The sequence below is a fragment of the Dendrobates tinctorius genome, unplaced genomic scaffold (genome assembly GCF_039654945.1).
Source record: "Dendrobates tinctorius isolate UK_male_01 unplaced genomic scaffold, ASM3965494v1 ptg000121l, whole genome shotgun sequence".
Classification (NCBI taxonomy): Eukaryota; Metazoa; Chordata; class Amphibia; order Anura; family Dendrobatidae; genus Dendrobates; species Dendrobates tinctorius.
In genome coordinates this window covers 1,470,468-1,496,436 of record NW_027361789.1, presented here as the reverse complement: position 1 = coordinate 1,496,436, position 25,969 = coordinate 1,470,468, and the positions used below count along the sequence as shown (strand labels likewise).

At 43.8% G+C, this 25,969-nt stretch overlaps 2 protein-coding genes across 4 annotated transcripts in view; one reads left to right on the top strand and one right to left on the bottom strand.

Moving 5' to 3' along the window:
* The window catches only part of CYFIP1 (cytoplasmic FMR1 interacting protein 1), a 129,420-nt gene that overhangs the window by 28,440 nt on the left and 75,011 nt on the right, over positions 1-25,969 (bottom strand). For all 3 annotated transcript variants that reach the window (XM_073541460.1, XM_073541458.1, XM_073541461.1), the window contains 7 exons: positions 24,003-24,159; positions 23,719-23,815; positions 23,525-23,601; positions 23,340-23,448; positions 16,469-16,588; positions 12,865-13,064; positions 12,196-12,283 (listed from right to left, as the gene is read on the bottom strand). In XM_073541460.1, the coding sequence (XP_073397561.1) occupies positions 12,196-12,283; positions 12,865-13,064; positions 16,469-16,588; positions 23,340-23,448; positions 23,525-23,601; positions 23,719-23,815; positions 24,003-24,159 (848 nt within the window). The remainder of the gene's footprint in view (positions 1-12,195; positions 12,284-12,864; positions 13,065-16,468; positions 16,589-23,339; positions 23,449-23,524; positions 23,602-23,718; positions 23,816-24,002; positions 24,160-25,969) is intronic.
* Positions 1,992-11,228, top strand: FNDC9 (fibronectin type III domain containing 9). Its single transcript, XM_073541462.1, has 2 exons — positions 1,992-2,351; positions 8,298-11,228. Exon 2 carries the CDS (start codon positions 8,342-8,344, stop codon positions 9,008-9,010), a length of 669 nt encoding a protein of 222 aa, XP_073397563.1. The 5' UTR covers positions 1,992-2,351; positions 8,298-8,341; the 3' UTR covers positions 9,011-11,228.

Sequence of the window (25,969 nt, the reverse complement as noted above, 5' to 3'; positions counted from 1 at the left end):
CACATAAGGCCTATTTAACACTTCAGTTTTTTTATGTCAGTCAAAATCCGCCACTCTTAGAAAAAAACGGATCCGCCCATTTTTTGGCTGATCCGTTTTTTCCCCCCATAGACTTGCATTAGCGGTGGAAAAAATCTCTCTCTCACAACACGGATCCAGTGACGACCGCCCACAGCGGCAGCGGATCCGTTTTTAACAGCTCTGGCGGATTTGGCCTTCCGTCAAGAAACGGAAATGTGAAACAGGCCTAAGCTGGTTGTCAGTCAAAAGAGGCAGTCCAAGTGCACTGACACGCCCAACTGCACTTCCAGTGCGATTTGCATATGGCTTCCACACTTGATTTCTCATGACTGACAGATGTCTACAAAAAAATATATTTTTGAGCGTCAAATACCAACACAGATACAGCCCTACCACTATTACCTTATGTAAAAATGTAATGGCTGGCTCAGCTTTTCATTAAAAAGGTAACATGAAGATATACAAATAAGCCAAACTATCACTTTAATAACTAACAATTATGGAAAATTGCATAAAATAAAGCAGCAACGAAAACAAAAAAGCCCATATTAGTGGGAGCAGTTCATGTATTTTACTATTATGACATGGAGATAAATATTGTATTCCAAGGTCTGTACAGTTCACTCGCTGGCCTAGCCCGATCACACCACTAGTCCTGAGCCAGTCTGTGATAGCGGTTCCCGTATCACCACTGCAGCGCACCGCTGGCCCCAGTGGTTATGGTAGCGCGATTCTGGAGTATCGTGATTTGGGAGTACCGTAGGGACTTAGGAGGACATTTTTCCCTAAACTTCAAAATAATTAAAAGTCATTATGCTTAAAACAATAAGAAATGCGGAAAGTGAAGATTCATCCCTGTGGCTGGGCAACTAGGTAGCCTATTTGTCATGGTTTACTGAGGCTCCAGGTTAAGCGGTGCAGAGGTTAATCTGGGAAGCCTCTCTATGGATCTGGGGAGGGTTCTTATAGCCTCATAGAGGAGCCGTCCCCTGTCGTTTATACTTCTAGCTGAGTGTGCCTGACCCTGTTCTGTCTGTGCTTCATGCCAGTCTTCGTATGCTTGCTTGGTGTTTGATTCGGTCCCGTCACGGTTAATGTCTCTTGTATTCTGACTCTGTACCTCTATGCCCGCCCTGTGTATGACCCGTGGCTACTTATTGACCTTTCTGTGATTATCCCTCCTGTACCTCGCTGCCCGCTCTGTGTATGACCCCTGGCTACGTATTAACCTTTCTGTGATTATCCCTCCTGTACCTCTATGCCCGCCCTGTGTATGACCCCTGGCTACGTATTCACCTTTCTGTGATTATCCCTCCGGTACCTCGCTGCCCGCCCTGTGTATGACCTCCTGGCTTGCCTGATCTGAGTTCCCCTCTCCTCTACTTCAGTATTCCTGTAGTGAGTATACTACATTATCTGCAGTAGTAGGATGCCAAGCCCCGCCCCCTGCGGTCACATGATCGGAGGTCCTGTGCGCACATAGCTCTTCATCGTTGCTCCACCTCCCACAGGTCCTCAAGCTACTCTGCTGCTACCCACGTTAGACGCCAGGACTCCTGAGGCTGCGGGTAAGAGTCCTCCACGTGCACTCTGTGTCCTTGTTACTTGAGGTGGCGGTGCTGCTGAAGCACCCCTGACACTATTGGTTATTTACTACATCGCAGCCATATTCCGCTGTGCGCAGCATACACGCGCATCGGTCGGGATGACTGTTTAATATCCGTACTCCCTAAATGTTGCACATTTGGAAGCTACAGAAAAGAGAGAACTTATCTACGAGTGTGCAGGGAAGATTAATAAGCCGAGAGCGATAAGGGATTATGTATAAAGTTAGATGTTGCCCATCACCAGTCGGCAGACCCTTTAGTAGTGGATTGCCCTGAAAAGAAAATCTGTCCTATCCTAATGCCAGCTAGCTCCAGTGAGTCTGGTGATGATCTCAAAGAGAAGGGGGCAGTTCTAGAGTTCAGCACTCTCCCTAAAGGAGAAGAGAGGACAGAAGGCGAGTGAGAGACGAGCTGAAGAGGGGGGAGGGTTGAAAGAAAAAAAAAAAATAATCTTTTTATGTCTTTTAAAAACCAAGGCAACAGAGCACTCGGGGAATATGCGCTCACATGTGAATTCATGCAGCAGAGACAAAGGCATCGTTTCAGCAGTGTCCCTGGAGAAAGGGAACACAAGTGACGGGCACAGGGAGCTGGCAGACTGAGGAATGCAGGAACTGATGAGCCACAGGTGCAAATCACATCCAATCTATCGCAGCGAGCCGTGAGATCAGCGCCATCCATCCCACACACCCACACAAGTTCACTTCTGGCAGCACGTTTCAGGTAGGCAATTACTTTTAACCTGGACCGCGACACTTAACACCGGATTCTGGATCCCAAAAATACTGATATTCCCGATGTTAATATATATATATATATATATATATATATATATATATATATATATATATATATATATATACACATATATACACACACACACATATATATACACACACACACACACACACACACACACACCACTCATTCCATTTACTGTGCGGAGCTCTGATTAAACCTGTATTGTGCATATTGAGTTTACGCTGCTGATAGAATGACCTCGTTGTGTGCGGAGCTATGGTATCGGACACTGTGTCCATGTGGATGGAGAGAATAGGTCTGCTAATGAAGTTATAATGCGTTTCCTCTACGAATCTTATGAGCAGATAGTAACTATGTCCTGGTGTATTAATGACGAACAGCAGACATAACGTAATAAAGCAATATAAGGGTCTGACACCTGAATAACAACACTGAAGTCCGGAGGTTTCTGCGCGCACACAGCTGTATCGGTGAAGAGCGCTGCCATAAAGCCCACCGGCTTAGCCCTTGATTGCAGCTGTCTGACCATAACTTCGCCTCTGACATCAATGTGGGCTCTGGAGAGAATACCTAGCGTAATGCATTAAGTATAAAGGATCTATTTCTAGAATGCTAAAATAAGATGCGCGTCACCATATGCAAGATAACCATTTACAGTGGAATTTCAGTTCAAAGAATACTATATAAGTAATGTGAGAGGAGAATAGTGCAAGAAAAACGCCCAAAGAGCAGCTTTCTAATGCCTGGGAGACCACCTTGATAGTCTGTCCCCTTTAGATGTAAGAGTAGAAATGGGTGACTGTAATATGTGGCCTTCTAGAATAATTCTACAATGTGCGGAACTCCAATAAAACACTGCAAAAGCTTTTTTAGACGACCGTAGGTTGCACTGAAAAGTGATCTTTTAGGGGGCAGTCAAAGAAGATGGCCATGTATGGTAGAACTGAAAATCTGTCAAAGGAAACCTGGCTCTTGTCAAGGGGGTGGTCTTCTGCTGAGCAGATTTTCAGGACCGCGTAAAAAGGATTACACAGTGATGTATTTATCTTATTAATAGGAGGACTTATGGTATCTCTTTTTGCAGTCTATAAATAATGCAGATGCAAAATTGTTCAGGTTACAACTCAATCTAATGTCAGAAACATGTCTGGCAGTGATGGGGTGCAGGGCGACTCTGCTTAATTCACCAGAACTCCTCATTCTGAGGTCAGTTTTTTACTACACATGAGAAAACCAGTCCCAGCTTTATCAGATTTCTAAGGGTCTTCAGAGATTTTTTTTTTTAGTATGTGAAAAAAAAAAATCTACTTTAGAAAATGAAAAATTGTTAAAAAAAAAAAAAAAAAAAAAAAAAAAAGTTAAAAATGTCAACCCTTTCTTATATCTAGCTGTCTGAAAAACAGACACTGCACTCGGAGGACATCTGAGCGCTGTCTGATTTTTTTCACAGACCCATAGACTTACATTGCAAAGTTTGAGCCATTATTAATAAACATCGGCCATGTCTCCACAATTTTTGCACAGATCGGACCGACTATCACGGGAACAAAGTGCAATCCGCGGAAAAAAAAAAAAAAGATTATACTCCTGCATGAAAAACTGATGCTGAATGAGCCTTAACTGGACTCTGTCAAAACTTTCCAGCGTTAAAGTTTATAAATGTGAACAGGAAAGATGTGTGTCTTTGTACCGTGTTAGCCAGTAGATAGAAAAATATTCAGGATTGAGAGTCCTCAGTGGTTGATACCTTTTAATGGCTAACTGAAAAGATGGTAACACATTGCAAGCTTTCCAGACTACTCAGGTCTCTTCATCAGGCATAGACTAATACAAAATCTGAAGGGTCACATATTTATGCACAATATAACAAAGAAAAAATGCAATAGATGAGACAAGTGACGTGAAGCAGATCATTATGGGGGAGGGATAGACATAAATATTGGAACAGTTCAATATTTATGTTTCTCCCTCTCCCATATTGATAGTTCTGCTTCACGTCACTTGTCTCATCGATTGCATTTTTTCTGTGTTATATTGTGCATAAATATGTGACCCTTCAGATTTTGTATTAGTCTATGCCTGATGAAGAGACCTGAGTAGTCTGGAAAGCTTGCAATGTGTTACCATCTTTTCAGTTAGCCATTAAAAGGTATCAACTACCGAGGACTCTCAATCCTGAATATTTTTAAATGTGAACCAGAAGAGCAGTGCATTAAAAATTAAATTACATGTGCATGCCAATTTTTTTATGCACTACTGTACTAAATGATGTAGAAAGAAACGCAATTGTGGAAAGTGTGTGGGCAAATATAATATATACATATATACTCATACTCCTATATATACACACACACACGCGCATCTCACAAAATTAAGATATCAAAAAGTTAATTTATTTCAGTTTTTCAATGCAAAAAGTGAAGCTCATTACATAGAGTCAATACAGTGATCTATTTTAAGTGTTTATTTCTGTTAATGTCGATGATTGTGGCTTACAGCCAATGAAAACCCAAAAGCCATTATCTCAGTACATTACAATACTTTATAACACCAGCTTGAAAAATGATTTTAAAATCCAAAATGTTGGCCTACTGAAATGTATGTTCAGTAAATGCACTCAGTACTTGGTTGGGGCTCCTTTTGCATCAATTACTGCATCAATGCGGCGTGGCATGGAGGTGATCAGCCTGTGGCACTGCTGAGGTGTTATGGAAGCCCAGGTTGCTTTGATAGCAGCCTTCAGCTTGTCTGCACTGTTGGGACTGGTGTCTCATCTTCTAGACAATACCCCATTGATTCTCTATGGGGTTAAGGTCAGGCGAGTTCGCTGGCCAATCAATTTAAGAACACAGCCCAATATAATCTGCCAGTGGAATGTGTAGCAAGCATCAGCGGTCAGGTTCCCTTTAAATAGAAATTCCATTAGCATTCATACAACTATGATTGTTTCTAGCACAGATTTCATACCAGCTTCAGTAAGTAGCATTTATGAAGCAGATTCTGGGAGAAATTTCCCCAAAACTGTAGCGATACACTAATCGATAGTGATAACACCCATTGAATAGAGCTAATCCCTGCACATAGAGCAGCAGCATACAATGTAAGGGTACGCGCCCACGGTCCGTAAACGCTGCGGGTTGGATGCTACGTACTTGTGCAGCGTCCAACCCGCAGCGGCCAGATGTTACGGCATAGTGGATGGGATTTCAAGAAATCCCATGTCCACTATGCGTCCACACACGCCCATGGCTCACCCGAGGAGATGGACATGTGGCGGCATCTTTCCAAACCGCAGCATGTCAATTTCTCTTGCGGAAACGCTAGTCTCTGCAAAAGAAATTTCACCAATAGAAATGTATTGAACGTGGTGAACCTGCATTCAATAGATGGCAGCGCTTTGGATGCAGCGAATATGCACTGCGTCCAAAGCGCTGCCACTTCCGGATTTTATGCACCCGGCCTAAATAACTGGACTGTCAGACATATATCTACTCTGTGTGAGCATACCCTTAGGGAGGAGTTACTCAGTAATTCCATCGCCTGTGCAATGCTAAGGGAATCCTGAAACGCGATCTGTTTACAGCCCTTGAGAAATGAGTTAGGGAATCCTCCTTTGCACACAGTCTTTAAGCTATGTGCCCACGTTGAGTGTTAAAACGCACACTGAAAACCGGACTCCTCCCCAGAAATCGCGCGTTTTTTTCCGCGCGATTTCACCGCGATTCTGTTCGCGATTTTGCAGCAACTTTCTCAAGCACTTTCCAAGCGATTTGAAGCATCGCTTGAAAAGTGATTAACAGGTTGGTCACACTCGTCAAGCATAGTGTTTGACAAGTGTGAGCAGCTTTTTACTATTGAGGCCGCCTATGCGGCATCAATAGTAAAAGATAAAATGTTAAAAATGATAAAAAAAATAAAAAATCGGTGTATATTTACCTTCCGGCGTCCCGCGCTGCCATCCCGGGCCTCAGCGTTCCCAGTAATGCCTTGCGAGACCTGTGATGGCGTTGGTCTCGCGTTACTATAGAGATCTCGCGAGACCGCTAGAGTCACGCGAGACCACGTCATCACAGGACCTTGCCGCAAGGCATTACTGGGAACGCTTCGGCCGGGAATGCATCGCGGGACGCCGGAAGGTAAATATACCCCGATTTTTTATTTTTTTATTCTTTTTTTTTTTACAGGGGTATGGTACCCAGGGCCTGGAGGACAGTCTCCTCTCCTCCACACTGTGGGTACCAACCGCACATGAGACGCTTAACTTCCCGCATGGTGGGCATAGCCACATGCGGGAAGTAAGCGATTCTCATGCATTCCTATGGGTGCGGAATCGCGGCAATTCTTTGCGATTCCGCACAAAACAATGATCATGCTGCGATTTTTTCCGCCGCGGAAAAAAGCGCAGCATTAGCACAGCATGTGCGGAATGCCATAGGAATGCATGGGGGGCGTTCTGTACACGATTTTTAAGCGTTTTCACGCCGAAAATCGCGGCAAAAACGCTTAAAAATCGCATCGTGGGCACACAGGCTGTGTGCCCACGATGCGATTTTGCTGCGATTTTCGGCGCAAAAACGCTGCGAAAACGTTTAAAAATCGTGTACAGAACGCCCCCCATGCACTCCTATGGCATTCCGCACATGCTGTGCTAATGCTGCGCTTTTTTCCGCGGCGGAATCGCATCGCGGAAAAAATCGCAGCATGATCATTCTTTTGTGCGGAATCGCAAAGAATTGCCGCAATTCCGCACCCATAGGAATGCATGAGAATCGCTTACTTCCCGCATGTGGCTATGCCCACCATGCGGGAAGTTAAGCGTCTCATGTGCGGTTGGTACCCACGGTGTGGAGGAGAGGAGACTGTCCTCCAGGCCCTGGGTACCATACCCCTGTAAAAAAAAAAAAAAAAAGAATAAAAAATAAAAATCGGGGTATATTTACCTTCCGACGTCCCGCGCTGCCATCCCGGGCCACAGCGTTCCCAGTAATACCTTGCGGCAAGGTCCTGTGATGACGTGGTCTCGCGAGATCGCTATAGTAACGCGAGACCAACGTCATCACAGGTCTCGCAAGGCATCGCTGGGAACGCTGAGGCCCGGGATGGCAGTGCGGGACGTCGGAAGGTAAATATACCCCGATTTTTTTATTTTTTTATCATTTTTAACATTTTATCTTTCACTATTGATGCCGCATAGGCGGCCTCAATAGTAAAAAGCTGCTCACACTTGTCAAACACTATGTTTGATGAGTGTGACCAACCTGTCAATCACTTTCCAAGCGATGCTTCAAATCGCTTGGAAAGTGCTTGAGAAAATCGCGGCAAAATCGCGAACAGAATCACGGAAAAATCGCGGTGAAATTGCGCGGAAAAAAACGCGCGATTTCTGGGAAGGAGTCCGGTTTTCACTGTGCGTTTTAAAATGGTACGTGGGCCCATAGCCTAAAGGACTGTCCCCCCCTTTAAGAGTAGAACCGCTGCAATAAAAAGCTGTCTGGAAAAATTGCTCAAACCCCTTTAAAAACTCCAATCCATTTCTATTGTGCTACTTTGTTGTAAGTAGGTTCCATCTTTTGACTGTTACTTTCTGCTTCACTTATTATTTGTTGGAAAACTGAGGCATGTCACTTCTATAAAGTGACTCCTTATGGAATCTGCTGTAACCACTGTCCAATGATAAGGCTGCAAAAACCAAAATTGGGGAAAAAAAAACTCTTCCAAGACACTTCAAAATGACTTTAGGAAACGAAAAGTTCTAAAAAGAAATGGTTTCCTAAAGCAGTCTCCATTGGGAAACAGAGTTTCTGAACGTCACAAAACTGTGGGCGCACATAGTCTTTGTCTTACAAGGATTATTTTGAAGCAGATGGTTTAATACCAGATAAATAAGTGTTTACTTTCTGCTTTTAGATTTCGGCTGGCATCTTATTACTGAAGGAATCTAGAACATTACAATGGTAATCGCTGTTCAGAACGTCACTGCCAACACAGCCATGGTCATCTGGCCAACAATTCCCAGCTGTGCCGACAGCTTCTACAGTATCATGTACCAGTCTAACTTTAACACAATGATGTCCGGATACTCTCGAGAACACTTTCAAAGACAAGAGAGGATTCCCGGCAGCCGGACATTCTATATTGTTGAAAACCTCACCCCTCTGACAACATATATTCTGTGTGTGACCTGTCAGTCTGCCAACCCCACCAATGACCAATGTAAGATCTTCCATACTTTGGCACAAGATCCGTCTTCAGTCAACAGTAAGAAAAAGGATCTCGCTTTAGGCATTTGGCTCACTAGCAGCATCATACTCCTGATAATAGCTTGCATCCTTCTCTATGGCTGTCTGCATATATGGTGGCGCAAACGTCAAGAACGTGCAAGGGCCCAGAATGTAGAAAGAAATGACATGGACAAGAGGCAAGCCTGGGTAAAAGAGGAGAATCCAGATGAGCATTATGAAAAGCCAAGTCTGCTACCTGCCAATGAGGACAAGAGAGAAGAGGCCAATACAGATGGGAGCCATGTGGCCCCTACGATCATAGATCCATTAACTGCTGAAGAAACCAATAGCTTTACTTGTAATGAGGAACTAGCTATACAACCAGTAGAAGTGAATTGATCATATACGGGACAATGGATTAAATGCATGCTGGTATATATGATGCGTCAGCAAGAGTAATAGATCATGTTCTGACCAGTCTGTATTTTGTATTACTGTCATTTTTACACTGGTATATATATAATAGTCAAAACTATGGCATCAGACTTGTACAGTATGTTCTAGGAACTATTCACAGAGTTAGATAGGCATTACAAAATGCATTAAGGAGGTCAGTGACATCGAAGACCGGCTCCACTTCATTTACACACCATGGAATACCGGGACCCAACATCTACACACTACTACAAGTGTCTCCAAGCCAACGAGTGCAATAAGAATGGCCTCAAAATCAAGAGCTTCATTACATCTCATGGTGAATGTCTTACAAAACACATGTTATTATAGTTTAAAGGGCTTTCTAGTTATTTGTACTTAGGAATTAAGGGGGTTACAAATTAATAGAACTCAGTAATGATAAGTATGACGTGCACCAACACCCCGATGTTAGGGAGGGGAAATAAGCGCCCTGACAATGTCAGTAATGCAATGAAGGGGCCTGGCTTTCTCGCTTCAATAAATAAGCCAGACCCCTTTCTGTGTAATGACTGATGCAGAAACAAAGAAGTCGTCAGGCTTGGCTCACAAACTAATGACAGTCCCTTATAAAGTTGTAGAACTTTTCATTTAAGTCCTGCAAATTAAAGTCTGCTTCAATTCCCGACCATTTTAAGATTTTTGGAGGAAAGCACTCGCTTATATCTAGAGGCTAGAAGTGGGTTTCTATCCACTGGATGATCGGCAATTACTGCTTCACCTGCTGTCAGCTGTGAAGACAAAACTATTGCACCCAGGTTAAACTGCAGCAACTGCTTATGGTAGGCATATTGTTAGAACGTAGCCATCTGGAGTCCAGGCGGTTTAGCTTGCAGAGCATTGGACACAACCCGGTGAGAACAGGGCTAGATATGTATAGAAATGCAGGCTGGTCTAATACACTGGCAGCTAAGACAGTTCTCAAAAATGGAGAGGAACCCACAATATCTTATACACAGTCAGGTTCTGAACTGCCCTCTTTTCATGAGTTCCAGTAGGACCCCTGCGTGATTGTAGCTCCATTCAAACTCCTAGTTGCAGTTTATGGTGGGGGGTCCTCCACTCTAGAGGTAGGTGGGATCCCAGCAGTATTAACAAAAGCAAAATTATTATAATAGTGGTAACAGCCTCATAGCAGCCAGTGCACAGGTAATAAATGCTCTAGGTTAGAATACTTTAAAAATGTGAGAATTTCCCCTTCTCCATTACCCAGTCGACACTATTAAAGCAATTTCCAACTCCTGCTACTCTTTGCTTTATCATCGTCCAGGTTTAGGGTATTTTTCTTTTTTTTTTGTATTTGCTACTTGTTTCACTAGATAACTGCAGAATGACAATGGTGGAAGAGTATCACTATTAGGTTTCAATACGGTGTATAATAATTCAATCTTATGTGAAACCCGCAGGAGATAAAAGATCAAAGGGAACAGTGACATCTGAAAAAAGGGAAAACAAATAGTTGTGGTAATATAGTGTAGTTAAAGAAAAGAATAACTTCTCTACAGCAGCCTCAGTGTCGTGGATGCGGCACGTGATACTTTCTTGTAACTGGCAATAAATATCGCCGTCTCGTGTGCCTCTGGGCAATGAAAGCTATACATCATTCGAAAGGACCTTGCCCTCTACATGAACCAACACTTGTGTGTGGTCGGGAACATTTGGTGGCCCCGGTGTAGAGATCTGAAGCATTCATCCCCACTCTCGCCTTTGTGAACGGGTTACTTTAGAAAGAACAGATTAAGGCTTCGTTTAGGATCTCGATGAAACCAGCGTACATATACCGCACATAATGTTTCATAAGAACAGAGTTTTATTTTGTAGTCAGCCATCTTGTAATACCGCCTGTTTAGTGACAGCATTGAATACTTAGGATAATTTGTAGCAATACAATAACTACTATTTCAGGCCAGGCCATTTATACATATCAGACATGCAGAGGATTAAAGTATTTTATAAGGAAAAGAAAACAACACCGCCATTAATATTGGTGTCACACATGAGACATCCCTTCCAATATTTGGAAAGCAACTGATGCCACAATAAGCAATTATTAAATATCACATCGCAGACCCCCAAGTAGTCACTAATATGGGAATGTTTTTATGGAGTGTATTTCTGTATTCAATAAATATATCAAACTGGAGTTTGGAATTATTGTACATTATGTTTGAATACTTGCAAAAAAAAAAGTAAAGATATTCATTAAAAACTCTATAAAGAGGAGGAAGTGGCAGGATACCAACATAAGGAGGCTATACCAAAGAGTTGTTTCACCACCATGGGCAATACATCCAAGACAGCGGCCGGACCAACGCTTGCCCTGGCCAACAGTCCAATCCGATTGGTGCTCTTACCATGTGACATACGTGGTATGTGTGGGTTGGCTCCTGAGGCCACGCCGTGCACCCGCACAGACCTCCGCAGTACATTTATGGCAAATGATGGGAAGGGGTTAGTGCCTCTCTAGGCATCCAGAATCAAACATGAAGCAAAGAGTGAGCAAGGTCTGACCTTTTCTACCCGTCCTCCATGATTTGTCACCCTAATAAATTGTCATAAGCTGTAGAAACAAAATAACATTTATTTTTTTTTAGAGCTTTCATAGATGTTTCCATATCTCTCATAGGCTACTTGCACACAATGCGCTTATTTTCACATTTGTTCCATAAGGATTTGGTGCAGAAAATATGAAGCGTTTTACAGTACCGGCAAAGTGAATGCGAGTACTGGAGTCTCATGGACGCGTTGCTTATATGTTCCTTGAAGATTTCCAATGTGCAGTTTGTCAATTCTTACAGCGTTTTTGAGGCAGATTTCACCCATACTAATGAGTGGGGGGAAAATACGAAGCCAGGATTTGAAACATCGTCTTTCCTGTACAATTTTCTGATACAAATCCTGAATGTGTGCACTTCCCCAGAACACAATTACTGCGGATTAAGCAATTTCTGGTCTGTTAAACATTAACAATGCCAGAATAGTTATGGAGAAGGAACAAAAAAAAAATTCAATCTATTTAAGGAAAACATTAATGTGAATGGTACCAGGCATTCTAGACCCTCCTAAAGTGAGAATGTTGCACACGTCATGTACACACGAGAACGACTTACTTTGGAGCCAAACAGGTACTGCGGTTGGGCGTTCGGTTGCTTGTCACGTTGAATTTCCTGAGAAAAAGGCAGAACCGTACGAACAAACCTGGATGGGTAAAGTGAGGGCACAAGTAAGTAACGCATACCATGTGCTGCCACAAAGGAAACTTATACTTTTTCTACCTATAAAGTAATTCTAATGAAAATTCAACAACTTTGCCAATCACAAACTCCATTGTGATAATGGGACTGGGTGACAATCCTGCACAAAAACCAGGATTACATTTTTAACACTGTCCAACACCAGCAAAACAATGCGAGTCCTTATTAAAGAAATGGTGGCTGATGTAAACCTGACCACCTGTAACCAGAAAATACCCTGCGGACTGGCAATATACTCCAATTACTCGTTTTTGCAAAATTTGCCGAACACAGTCATTGGAGTCAATGGGAGTAGAAATAAATGAATATGTTTGAGACTGATCATCAAATATAAATTCAGAATGAATAGGTTACCAATATGGTATAAATATGGCTCCATTCATATTCGGCGACCGAATCAGAACTTATTCACTCCACTCTAATGATAACACTCACCCACTGCCTTGATTTAGGCATAAAAAAATAATATATGGTCGTCGGCAAAAGAGTTCTGCGAAATAGGAGTTTATTAAAATTAGAAGGTACCTGTAGGTGGAACCATTATAGCAATAGTTGGGGAGGAAATCATAGTTGAGCTCCCAGAAAACGTGTAGCGTGATCCTGCCATAGGGGGCAGAAACATTATGATTGGCTTCTCGGAACATGGCATCAAAACTGTCCAAAGTCAGGTATTTGCTCAGCAACTTGTGAGTCATTCGGTTCACTTCAATAAGACCTTCTAGCTCCTAGGGTGTAAAGAAGATATAGTAGAAATGTAAGCTATATAGGCAGCCAAATGTATAGTAAAGAACATCTGTCACCAGATTTCATGATAAACTTGATGAGACTGGTGGCTGTAAAATATGGATGTTGGCATTTTATGAGACTTTGCTAAAGAGTGAGAGAATGGATACCTCCAAGTGCATGCAATGTCCGCTCACCATGCCCGACTCAGGCTAGGTTTACATTAGCGATTGAGTCCGCAGCGTATCATCCGTATGCGCAAACGCATGCAAAAACACATGCAAAATGCATGTTTACGCAGCATTTTTTTTGTGCATCATCTTACGCATGACAGAAAAAAATGCTGCGTGTGCATGAGATTGCGTTTATGTGCATGCGAGCGATATGACACCAGACAAAAATGGGTGTCTCATGGGATTTCTATATCTATTTTGAAGAACGCATGCATATGCATGTCCTTGTGTACCGATGCATTCCCATAGAAAGTAATGCGTTTTTTTGACACACTCATCCGCATGCCTGCGCATATTTGACGCCTCAAAAAATGCAACATGTTGCATTCGCCGAGCCCCGCAGCACACCGCGAAATGACGCATGCGTACACATTCGCTTGCGAACGCATGTCCCTGCGTACACCATGTTAGAGATATGTATGCATGACGCATGCGGATCTATGCGGATAAAACGCTGTGCACAGATACGCAAATGTGTAACCTGCTTAACAGTTGCAGCTTGTACTGGGAAGTGTGAGGTCTCAGCAGCAGGGAGGAGGGGCCTTGAGAAGCCAAAAAGCAGATGAGGTGGGCAGAGATTGAGTTGAAACTTTCAAATAAGGATAATTCAGTTATTAAGAATTATCCAGTTATTAAGTACACCAGCCTTATCAAGTTTAAGAGATCTGTTTAAAAATGCATGTAGCCCGTTTTGTAAAATCTGGCGCCACATCTTCTTTAATTTACAATTTAGGAACAAAGCCCATAACTTACAAAAACAAAAAGATGAGGGGAGCAGTGCCAACGATTGAGCTTCCTGTTAGGATGTTTTCTCAAATGCAGCTTGGGTGCAATATCCAATTCACACGTTTTGGTAGGAATGTGGAGCTGAGACATCAAGGGTACCACTCTCCCCCAAATGAAAAGGTGGAGCATCAAACAACCCCTTCAAAAACATACTGAATACTACAATTATGTATTTGCATTAAACCGTAATCTTGTCGTCACTGGCTTTTGATGTATAAAGTTTGTAAAGTACAAACCTGCTTAAAGTCACAACTAGTGATGAGCGCAAGTGCTTGTTACTCCAGTATGCAGAGTATCGCGGGTGCTCGAGTGGCATATTCGAGTCCCCGCGCCCGCATGTTTTGCCGCTGTCAGACATACCCGAGCACCCTAGGCAAGCTTGAGTATCGAGCACTTGCGCTCATCACTAGTCACATCATCATAATGAGGTTTGAACATTTTTAAGCACTGAAGAAACAAAACACCTGAAATGTGTGCACTATGAGTGAAGGAGAGCAACAACACCAAACCCAAAAGGAAAAAACAAGAGGCATGACTTGGCTACACTTTGTACTTTAGCCCTCCCTTTGATGACACCTTCCTAGGCGGAGAAGCGCACGCTTGCTGCATGTCTAAAAGTACACATAAACCCATTCAAAGCAGACTAAAAATTCCAAATGTCTTATAAACAAATACAAGTCATGGCCAGGGCATGGTAAGACTTCGGGTTTTCATTTCAGCTAAAGCAGCTGGAAAAACAACTGCTACGTAACTCAATCTTATCCTTCCTGCATGTTGTGAATGTGTCACTTATTTATGGCTTCGGGAATAACACAAGTTCACATTCAGAATATCTGGACAGCATCTTTCAGCGGACATCTTGCATCGCACTCATCCAAATCAGGTCTTCTCAAGGTTCAAGTGTAAACAGTCACACCAAGTTAATATTTCAGACCCTTCCAGTGAAATGAAGGTCACAAACCTTGGCAAACACTTTCTAGATATCAGTACCGTACATGTGGGGGAGGTGGAGTTTAAAGGTGCCATTTCACATTTCTATTCTTTGTGACAGTGAAGGGCTGTGCTACTGTTCTTGCTACACAACAAAACCGCACGTAGCGCTTGCCCGCTGCTTTACAACAAGCACAGGTGAAACTCTTGAAAAACTACGAAATTGCATAATTTTGCAGCCAAACCATTTGCACGTTTTAGCAATGCAGGTTACAAGAGTATAGGAAAAATGTGGCACAGATGCCCCAAAACCTGTTTTATTATGTTCACAAGTGGCGGAAATTTTCTGCTTTGGATTTGGCCAGAAATCCGCCCAGTATACATGGATTTTACCCTACTGCATTACATGATATCCATTTTGCAAACCCGCAATGTGTGAACATAGTTATAAGGCTGGTTTCACATTCGCGTTAAAACAACGCTGCGCCCTGCGTCGTTAAGCCCCGCCCTGAGCCGGCTCCCTACCCGCCCCATCCGGGATCACCGCCTACTTTTGCATTTGCACGCATGCGATCGGCGCACCCTATCTTTAGCATAATTTCTCTTGCAGAGGCTGCAGTTTTCATAGATGTGATGCATGTCAGTGTCCAGGGTGATCCGCAGGCGACTATGCACACATAGCAGATATGGGTTTTCTAGAAATCCCATCCACTATGCTGTCACACCTAGCTGATGCGGGTTCGACGCTGCATAAGTACGCAAACCCGCAGCAGTTCCTGATCGTGGGCACAAACGCTTAAAAGAGTTTATCAAGACTGTTTTCTTTTCCTTATGAGGTTAAGAACATACCCACAGGCAGTTGCTAACTACCTGCTTCTTCCACCGGGGGATTATCTCTCTCAGCTTAGGGACATTTCTACAGCTTCATCTAACTTTACGTCAATAGATCAGCTTACTCCTGCGGTCTTACTCTGTTGATGGGGAGTCACTGCTGACATTATGCTGATTGACTGTCAGCTTTTTGCTACCAATCAGCATGACAAAAGTGGTGACGAACTGTCGACAGAGCAGAAGACCAGGAGATGCTCTGCTTACATCACAACACTGGAACCAAGAGAATTGCTGGCAGGAGCGGTCTGTGACTGCTTTGAGCTGGAACACATCTTCACAGGGCAGAACGGGCAGGAATTTTTTTGTACAGTTATCAATGGAAAGGTTTGTACACTACTTTCTGAATTCATAAAGATGTTCAATGTTACTGTGTAAAGATTAGCATTCAACCATTCATTAATGATCCTCGTCCTGTGGAAACACTTGTCCGACATTGTTTGCTAGTCAGGAGCACAAGCACATTGTTTAGATAACTATAGGTTTATGGTGATGAACCTTAAAAGGACAAATGGTCTTGAAACAATTCTGTCCACATTGGTTTCCATTGGATAGAAGACAATACTCACCACAATGGACGTAATATCTTCACTTTCAAATCGTCCAATTGCCAGTTCCAGAGATTTGTACATTGCGGCAGTAATTCTCTGAGTGATCAACCGGTTGAGATCAATGGATCGTCCCAAGAGCTAAAATAAGTAAGCATAACAGAAGTCACTACTACAGACTTTCAGGACGCGATCTAAGCAATGAGATCACTCTTTTTCAATCTCTGAATAATTAAGTAATATTTTTACAGTCAGGACTTAGGAGCTCAACCATTTTAGTAAATACGTGCAGTCTGCAAAATTGCTAAACTAATGAAGCATTTTATCTAAAATCTGTGCATTCTGTAATACCTCCAATTAACAAAAAAAAAAAAAAAAAAAAAAAAAAGAGCAGTTTATTTAACCCTGTCTAGTTACTGTTAACACGTTTGCTGTATAGAGTCCCAAAGGGAAGAGTAACAAGCAGTTCTCAATTAATTAATGCATTTTCAGGAGGAATGACCAAGTAAACGCACAATGCAAAAATAATTTAAAAAAAAAAGCTGCAGAAAGAGCATGTCATATTTAAGGAATGTCTCAACTCTGATTATGATAAATTCAACATACAGCCTAAACCCGGAAAAGGGATAAATCCAAATGGTACAAAATGAAACATCCCATACTCTAAACTATTGCAAAATCAGATTAGATGACATTTTCTGCTATTTGCCTAGACATCCAACAGTGCTTTCTCCACATACTTTTAATTGAAATGTCAATATGAAAAAAAGAAAAAAAAAAAAAAAAAAAAAAAAAAAGGGATTTTTGTGTACTCACCGTAAAATCCTTTTCTCCGAGCCATTCATTGGGGGGCACAGAGACAGTGGGTGTTTTGCTGCTTGCCACTAGGAGGACACTAAGTAAACCAGAAAATAAGTTAACCCCTCCCCTGCAGTATACACCCTCTCGCTGGATGAGATATCTCCAGTTCAGTGAAAAAAGCAGTAGGCGCTTAAACAGTCAACAATAACCATAACTATGTCAAAACCTAAGAAAGCTACAAATGAGCCAGTAGGCTAAACAGGGCGGGTGCTGTGTCCCCCAATGAATGGCTCGGAGAAAAGGATTTTATGGTGAGTACACAAAAATCCCTATTTCTCCTATGCCTCATTGGGGGACACAGACAGTGGGACGTCCTAAAGCAGTCCCTGGGTGGGGAGCATAAATCTGCTAATACCCCATGTACCATTGAGTCAACAGTGAGGTACTGCCGATTGCAGGATGCGTCTGCCGAGAGCTGCATCCGCAGAGGCCTGAGAATGAATTTGGTAATGTTTTGTAAACGTATGCAGACTGGACCAAGTCGCAGCCTTGCAGACCTGTTCTGCCGAGGCCTGGTGCCGAATGGCCCAAGAGGCGCCCACTGACCGGGTAGAGTGCGCCTTAATCCCCGCTGGGACAGGCGCGTTCCTGACACGGTAGGATTCCTGAATCGCTGAGCGAATCCACCTGGCTAGCGTTGCTTTTGAAGCAGTTAGACCCTTCCTATGCCCCTCTGGAAGTATGAACAGGGCATATGACTTGCGGAAGGGAGCCGTCCGCGAGATGTACCGTCTCAGCGCCCCAACCACATCCAGGGTGTGGAGGGCCTTCTCAATGCGATGGACTAGCGCCGGACAAAAGGAAGGCAAAACAATTTCCTCGTTGAGATGGAAAGAGGAGACGACCTTGGGCAGGAAGGACGGGGACGTCCCGAGAACTACCTTGTCCTGATGAAAATTCAGGAACAGAGAACGGCAGGACAGGGCTGCCAATTCCGAAACTCGTCTGACTGACGTAATTGCCACTAGAAAGACCACTTTCCAAGAGAGAACGGTCAATGACACGTCCTGCAGCAGTTCGAAAGGTGCCTCCTGTAAGGCCCCGAGAACCAGGTTAAGGTCCCATGATTACAATGGCCTTCTATAACGAGGCGCCACATGGGAAACTCCATGAATGAACGTCTTGACCTGAGGTTTGGTGGCAATTTTGCGTTGGAAAAGCACTGACAAGGCCGAAATTTGGCACTTGAGCGAGCTAAGCGTGAGGCCTGATTTTAATCCGGATTGAAGGAACTCCAATATGGCCGGAATGGAGAACCCCGGATGGGATTGACCATGATCCTTGCACCATGAAAAGAAGATTTTCCAGGTGCAGTGATAGATACGCCTGGACACAGGCTTCCTAGCACTAATCATGGTGGAAATCACGTTGTGAGAGAACCCAGCCTGTGCTAAAATCCAGGATTCAACAGCCACGCCGTCAAAGACCGGGCCCCGGAGTTCTGGTGGTAAATCGGGCCCTGAGAAGGCAGATCCGTGCGATCTGGAAGTCGTATTAGTTCTGCATACCATGCTCGGCGCGGCCAATCTGGCGCGACTAGGATCACTGGTACCCCCTCCGCTCAGATCTTCTTGATGACCCTTGGAAGCAAGCGAAGAGGGGGAAAGATGTACGGGAGCCATCTAGGGCAGGACTAGGGCATCCACTCCGATGGCGCATGGATCGCGCGATCGGCAATGAACCGAAAAGATCGAAAGCACGTCGGATGTTGGTTGCGAAACAGCCGAACAGCCTTTTGTTGAGGGAGGAATTTACTTTTTCCCCCCAGTAGCATCAGAAATGAGCTGATCCAGTTTCTCTCCAAAAAGACGACCCATTTGAAAGGGGAGAGAAGTCAACGATCTTTTAGATGTGGCATCCGCCCGCCAGTCGCGGAGCCATAGGGCTCTTCTAATGGAGATCGCATTAGCGGCAGTTTGAGCAGCGCAATTGGCGGCATCAAAAGAGGCGTCCACTACAAAGTCCGCTGCGTGAATTATCTGCCTGGCGACCGTGGTTGCCTCCGGAGGAAGATTGGTGCCCTGGAAGGAAGTAATCAAGACTTCTGCCCAAGCGGCCATTGCCTTAGTGACTCAAATTGCCGCGAAAGATGGAAAAAGCGCTGCTCCTGAAGCTTCAAAAACTGAACGGGCAAGGTAGTCAATCTGAACCCTCAAACGGATAGGGGCGTTTTTGAAGCAAGACGCAATACAGGAGGGTCCACCGGAGGGGACTGTAACCAATCCTTCATTGGGTCTGGATCAAAAGGATATTTAGCCTGAGTAGACTTTTGCCCTGTGAACCGCTTATGCGGACAATCCCTATGTTTCTGGACAATTTCCTTAAAGTCAGGAAGGCTGGTAAATAACCTGCGCACACGCTTGGTTTTCTTAAGTGAGATAGGATGTGCTGGAGCGGGAACATTATCCTCATCCAACTTCAGAATCCTGTTGACTGATTCTATAAGAGAATCAAGCGACTCTTGATCAGTTGGGGGATTCTGAGGGGCTGACGTGTCAGATTCGAATTCAGGGTCGTGCTCACTGAGAACTCCAGGGAGGGAGAGGGAGAGACAGGAGTCACAGATGCTGAGGCGCGAACGGGACTAGGGGATGCGTCATGGGTCCGCTTTCTAGAGACCTGACCATCCCTTGAACGAGTACGGCCCCTGCTGGTGGATGGTTCCCGGCCGACACCAGAGCCTTCCTCGGGGGGTAAGGACGCTTTCTGGCTTAAAGAGTCCTCCCGGAGTGAGAATATAGCCTGGGTCAGAGACTCCACCATACGTGAAAGGGACGCAGCCCACTCAGGGGTACTAAACGTAGGAAGCCCGTCAGCAGTGGCGGCGAGGGGCGATTGAGCGCAGGCCGGGGTGCAGTCCGTGCATAACGGATTAGTCTGTGCACTGAGTAAGGCAGACTTGCAAGTGGTGGTACACATGGTAAAAAACGCAGTGTGCTTTTTAGCAGCCCGCTTAGCCTCCTCAGATTGAGACATAGTGCTCCTGAAAGGGTTAACGGCAGTCTGTCTGCAGCTGCAGGGAATGTGCCGGAAGGGGTTAAGCTTTAATCTGAGGGCAGATGCAGCTTACCCGGTTCTGTGCTGTGTCCCCCGGGAGGAATAGCGGTGGCCCTGCGGTGTCACCCGGTATCCGGCAGAATGCTCGCCTCACAGCTCGTGTCCAGAGCAGGCTAAGTTAAAAAGACATGGCCCCCAAGATCAGAAATGCGCGTCTCGTCAGGGGCGAGAGGCGCCAAGACGAGGGGGTGGCGACAATAGCGTGGGCGGCGCTATTCAAATTGCGGCCTAGTGGGCCGGAAAAGCCGGGGGCTAAATTTATGAGCCTACACGCGGTAGGCGACGGGGGCGGGGCGGCGCTATTGAAATTGTGGCCTAGCAGGCCGGGAAAAGTTGGGGACTAAATTTTTCGGGCTACCCGCGGTAGCGCCGAGGGGAGGGGGCCGCGATGTGGGGGCTGATGCACCGCCGCTGACGCTAAGTCAGTGCTTCTCCCGGGGGCCAGGACCCGACCCCATACCTCAAATCAAGTGCTTAGCGCTGTCCAGGCCATCCATGCAGGCTCTCATCCTCCTGGGCTGATGTAGCAGAGCTGGAGGAGTTCTTAAAGGGGCATGCTCAATCGATCCTCCCTATGGTAGGGGGATGGAGAGCTATGGGGCTGATTCAGGGCCTTCGGAAGCGCTGTCCAGTCTTCTCCATTCCGTGCGCCTGCCCTCATATCCGTGGATTACTGGAACTTTTCCCTCGGTCGTAAGGATCATTGCCATTATTGCCAGAGGAATCAGCCCCAAACGTCGCAGGAAAGTGTACGGGGGGGTATACTCCGAGTGCTTGCCTGTTGTTGGTTCGGGGGAGAGCGGCCGTAGAAAGGAACAGTTGCCCCCTTCACTCCGTTAATTAAAAAATAAAAATTTACAGAAAATTCAAAAATAAAATAAAAACGGTGGGGTCTGAAACCAGACCCAAGTGCCCCCTACAGACACCAAGCATGAACTGGAGATATCTCATCCAGCGAGAGGGTGTATACTGCAGGGGAGGAGTTAACTTTTTTCTGGTTTACTTCGTGTCCTCCTAGTGGCAAGCAGCATAACACCCACTGTCTCTGTGTCCCCCAATGAGGCGTAGGAGAGAAAAACGTAATAATCATCAATAAATCGCAATTTTGGACTATTTGATGGGCAACATGCAGTACAGCACATATACTATAACCGACAGCAGAAATTGGAATAAATCAGGGCTTGTTCACACGTTGCATTTTTTCCGCTTGGGAACAAAAGCAGCTTTTTAGGCTACATTAACACATTTTTTTCTCTGCAGGCAAAACCTGCTCTTTTGGGAGTAAAGAGGTTTCTTAAAAAAAAAAAACAAAAAAAAAAAACTGGTTTTGCTGCATTTTTCAGGATCTTAAAGTTCAGCTTTGCTTCCACCATACAAGCATGAGCAATGCAAGGTGTTAGGCCAACCAATGCAAGACGTATGTGACACCATAAAACCATTTTGGAAAATAGGGAAACTTGATCAATTTATTTAGTGGAAAAAGATCATTATGTCTGAAAAACCAGTGACTACTCAGAGAAAAAAAAGTTCACAGGAGTTCATGAAAAAATACACAATTACAAATATAACAGTGGGGGAAAAGTGAATTGGTAGGGAATAGTTTATCTAAAGGTCCCGTTACATTTAGCGATGCACCAGCGATCACGACAACGATACGACCCGGTCAGGATCGCTGGTGCATCGCTAAATGGTCGCTAGTGAGCTGCCAAACAGGCAGATCTCACCAGCGACGCAGCAGCGATACAGCGATCCATCAGGGGTCGCTGTTACCTGTCACACCGCAGCGATTCTGACGACTTCCGCCTGCGTCCATGTGTCCTGTGTTGCCAACGACGTTGCTAGTCGGCACCAAACACAGCGATGCATGCCGGCCAGTGGGACGCCAACAATGAAAAAATGGCCCAGGCCATTCGAGCACGATCAGCGATATCCAGAGGGGGGCCGGTCGCAGGTACGTGTCACACAAAGCGAGATCGCCGGCGAGATCGCGGTTGCGTCACAAAATCAGTGACACTTTAGCGATATCGCTAGCGATCTCGCTATGTGAAAAAGGCCCTTAAGATATTGGCAGAGCATTGCATTTGTAGGACACAGTTTACTTTCAGATTAGTTGGCCCTTGAGTTGGTCAGGTATTGTTCAATTTCACACCTTAGTCGGCCAATGTTTACTTTACACATAACTAATTTAGTTAAACTGTACTAATCCTAACTGCCATTCTCAGGTGAAGAGAATATGGTTTAAACTTGGGGAAGTAAAGAAAAAAAAAAAAAAAAAAAAAAAAAAAATCACAAAAATGCTTTACCTGTTTTTTCACTAAAAATGCAGTAGAACCGGATACCTCTGAATTCTGCTGCATTTTTGCAGTTTACTCATTGGTTTCTATGGGATAAAAAAATCCTGCAAACCCTAAAAGATGTGACATGTTGCAGTTTTAAAAAACGCAGCAGTTTTCCAATTCAATCAGGAAAAAAACATTGAAAATTGTGTGTGCATGAGATTTCCTAAAACTCAGCTTTCACTAGTACTGTAAAACGCAGCTTAAAATTTGCATTACAAAAAAAAAAAAAACTAGAAGAAACATTTCTAATATCTCATTCACCTGGTGCATTTTATTTTTCTGGCTTTTATTTTTTTGTAGTATGTCAATCCTTTCAGTGTTTTGGCTGCATTTTTATTTACTCATTGAATGCATCAAAAACGTAAGTAATGTACGCAACATTTTTTTGTGCCAAAATGCAAAAAAATATAAACACAACAGTGTATGAACATACCTTTGACTGGCAATTTGCGCCTATTAATAGCAGGCATAAGATAAGTTTCCATCTTTGACTAATGGGCAGTCAATGTGCATCTCTAATAATTAGGCGCATTTTACTCCAAGGTTCATTTGGTTAAGATTGGTATAAAAAAGCCATTCTTTGTAAATGTCCTCCATTGTCGTTTCAGCATAAGTCTTTTGGGTCAAATACGCACCTGAACGTGACGCTGCTTCAGTAATGTGTCATAACGGTTGGATGCTGGTTGTGTTAGATTGACTCCCTGATTTTTACAATCCGATCGAAGCCGCTTCTCCAAAAGTAAACTGCAAAATAGAAGAAAGTCAGAGCTCCAATAATCCAACATGAGGAGGCATGTGTGTACAATGGAGAAACACGTACCTTCCAGCTACAACTTTATAATGAGCAAATATTTGGTCCGCCAATTTGTACACAAACTGGTCAAAACACAGGTTTACCTGCGGGAAGTGTAAGAATAAAGGTTACCAGCGAAAGGGTGGACTATCAAATACACGTCTGAAGATCTGCAACAATACAGAATCTTTCACGATTGATTGACAGATAGGTTCACTTACTTCAGCTTCAATCTCATCATACAGAAACTGCTTTTTGAACTTTGTGAGGGCATAGTGAGCACTGTCGTTATACAGATCCAGAGAGTAAAGAACATACCTACAAAAAAGTACAAAAAAAACCCATCAAAATTATCAATCGCATCAGGGTCCTATTGACACATGAATCTGTGACACGATCCTGACTCTGGAGCCGACGAATAACTAATATCCATTTACCGACAGTACTGAAGCAATGTACTGCCCGTACGACAAACTAGATACTAATGTACAAAGAGAAGCCTTACTCCATCATCGACGCTTCTTTGGTCTCCAGAATGTGATCAGTTAAAATCCACGGCATGGACATCTCAATGGGGAACTGAATTCTACGACCCATGGTCAGCTCCAAGAAGAACTCTCTGAACCACAGCTGGGAGAGGTCACAGCAATGCTGTAAGGTCTCTACAGAGGGGAGCAAACATAGAACTAAGCATTGGGACCTCAGCGTCATAAAGACAAAGATACAATACTGGAAAGCAGTGAAGTCACACATTTATGGTGTGTCATTGCACTAGGAAAGAGCAACACAAACTAGTAGAAAGAACCAGTGCCAGAGACAACCAATCACTCACCCCGAAAAATGAGCTGAAATGGGATTAGGTCCCAGTGATAAACATTCCTTTTATCTGCATCATTCATCAGCTGTCTTCAAAGCACCACTACAGCACTGAAGTAGTATCACTACCCAATATTCTCTGCCCCTAGCATTATACCAACCGCCATCTTAAGCTGTTACCAGAGCAGCTCCAGTCCCGTTCCGCAATCTTGTGAGCGCAATTACTGACTGACCGGAAGTCAGAGGTAACAGTCACAACCTCTTAATGTAAGTCTATGAGATCCTCGTTCTGGCTCTCACAGACTAACACTGAGATGTGACCTCTGGCTCATCCAAAACCTGGAGCGATCTGGCAGGTCACAACCTGCAGAAGACGACCGGAGTGGTGCCAATAAAAGATGAAGACGGCAGCTGTAAGTGTATTACTAAGGGTAGGGGACCTCCATTAGTAGCACCACTCCAGCGGTAAAAATAAAATAAAAATATGCAGCAGTGGTGCTTTAAAGAGTAACTTGATTTAATTTTTATTTCATTAATCCATAGCGCAGGTGAAAAACAACTTTGTAATATATCTCATCAGAAAAACTGCTATCAGTCATTATCAAATTGTCAGTTCTGAGGTAAAATCTGCATTCAGTGAAGGCTTTCCTATTACTGAGATAGGAGATGGTGGCTGTTATTGAAACCATTCTATGTAGGTAGGAGGAAGGAGGGGCTCCGTTTCTAGCTCCTCCCCATCTACAATAGAATTGTATCCGTAACAACCGCCATCTCCTATCTCAGTAATAGGAAAGCCTTCACTGAATGCAGATTTTACCTCAGAACTGACAATTTCAATAATGACTGATCAATTTTGGCAGGGAGTGTGTGATTATGACAACTATACTTTATTCACAATATTTGACTAATATACTACAGAGGGTGCCTTTAAGGGTGTATGGATGTCCCCACTTGTAATTTTTGGCAGGCTTTGCACTTCATGCATAGCCTTTATGAGTCTAGGAGTACCACTACATGACAATTTTGACAATTTGAACAGAATGTGTACGAGGCCCTCCTTTACGTCTAATACAGGGTGTATATGAATCCCTCTTCCATCAAATTTTTGGCAGTTCTTGCTTCCTTCATAAATTAATCTGAAACTTCCAATTTTTTAATAACGATTCAAATTTTGGTTTAATCAATTTTTTTTTAAACTATTTTTTAAAATGTTCCTTATATACAAGTCATTATACAGAAAAGAATGTTTCTTAACATTTTTCCTGTAAAACTACCAATTTCTCTGTTTTGTCGTCAGTCCTTAAAGTGGAGTAAAAGTGTGACACCATTGTTCTCAGCAGCGATCTGGGAGTCGGAGATGCTTCCAGGGGGCTTCCCCATGCTGATCTCCTTCCATTCAGCACTTATTCCATCCATTTAAAGATTTTCACTGCTCCCCAGAGTTCCTTGTAGCGTCAGCAGGAAAAATGCTTGGATTTCTAATCGACTCCCAATAAACTTGATACTCGAAACGAGCATCCGAGCAATAGGAATGCCTCGGTTTGAATAACGAGCATCTGAGCATTTTAGTGCTCCCAGGTCCACCAAGGCTTGGTTACAAAAGTCTTGGAAAATATTGGATTAGCTATCACAATCACCTGACGTGAATCTACATAG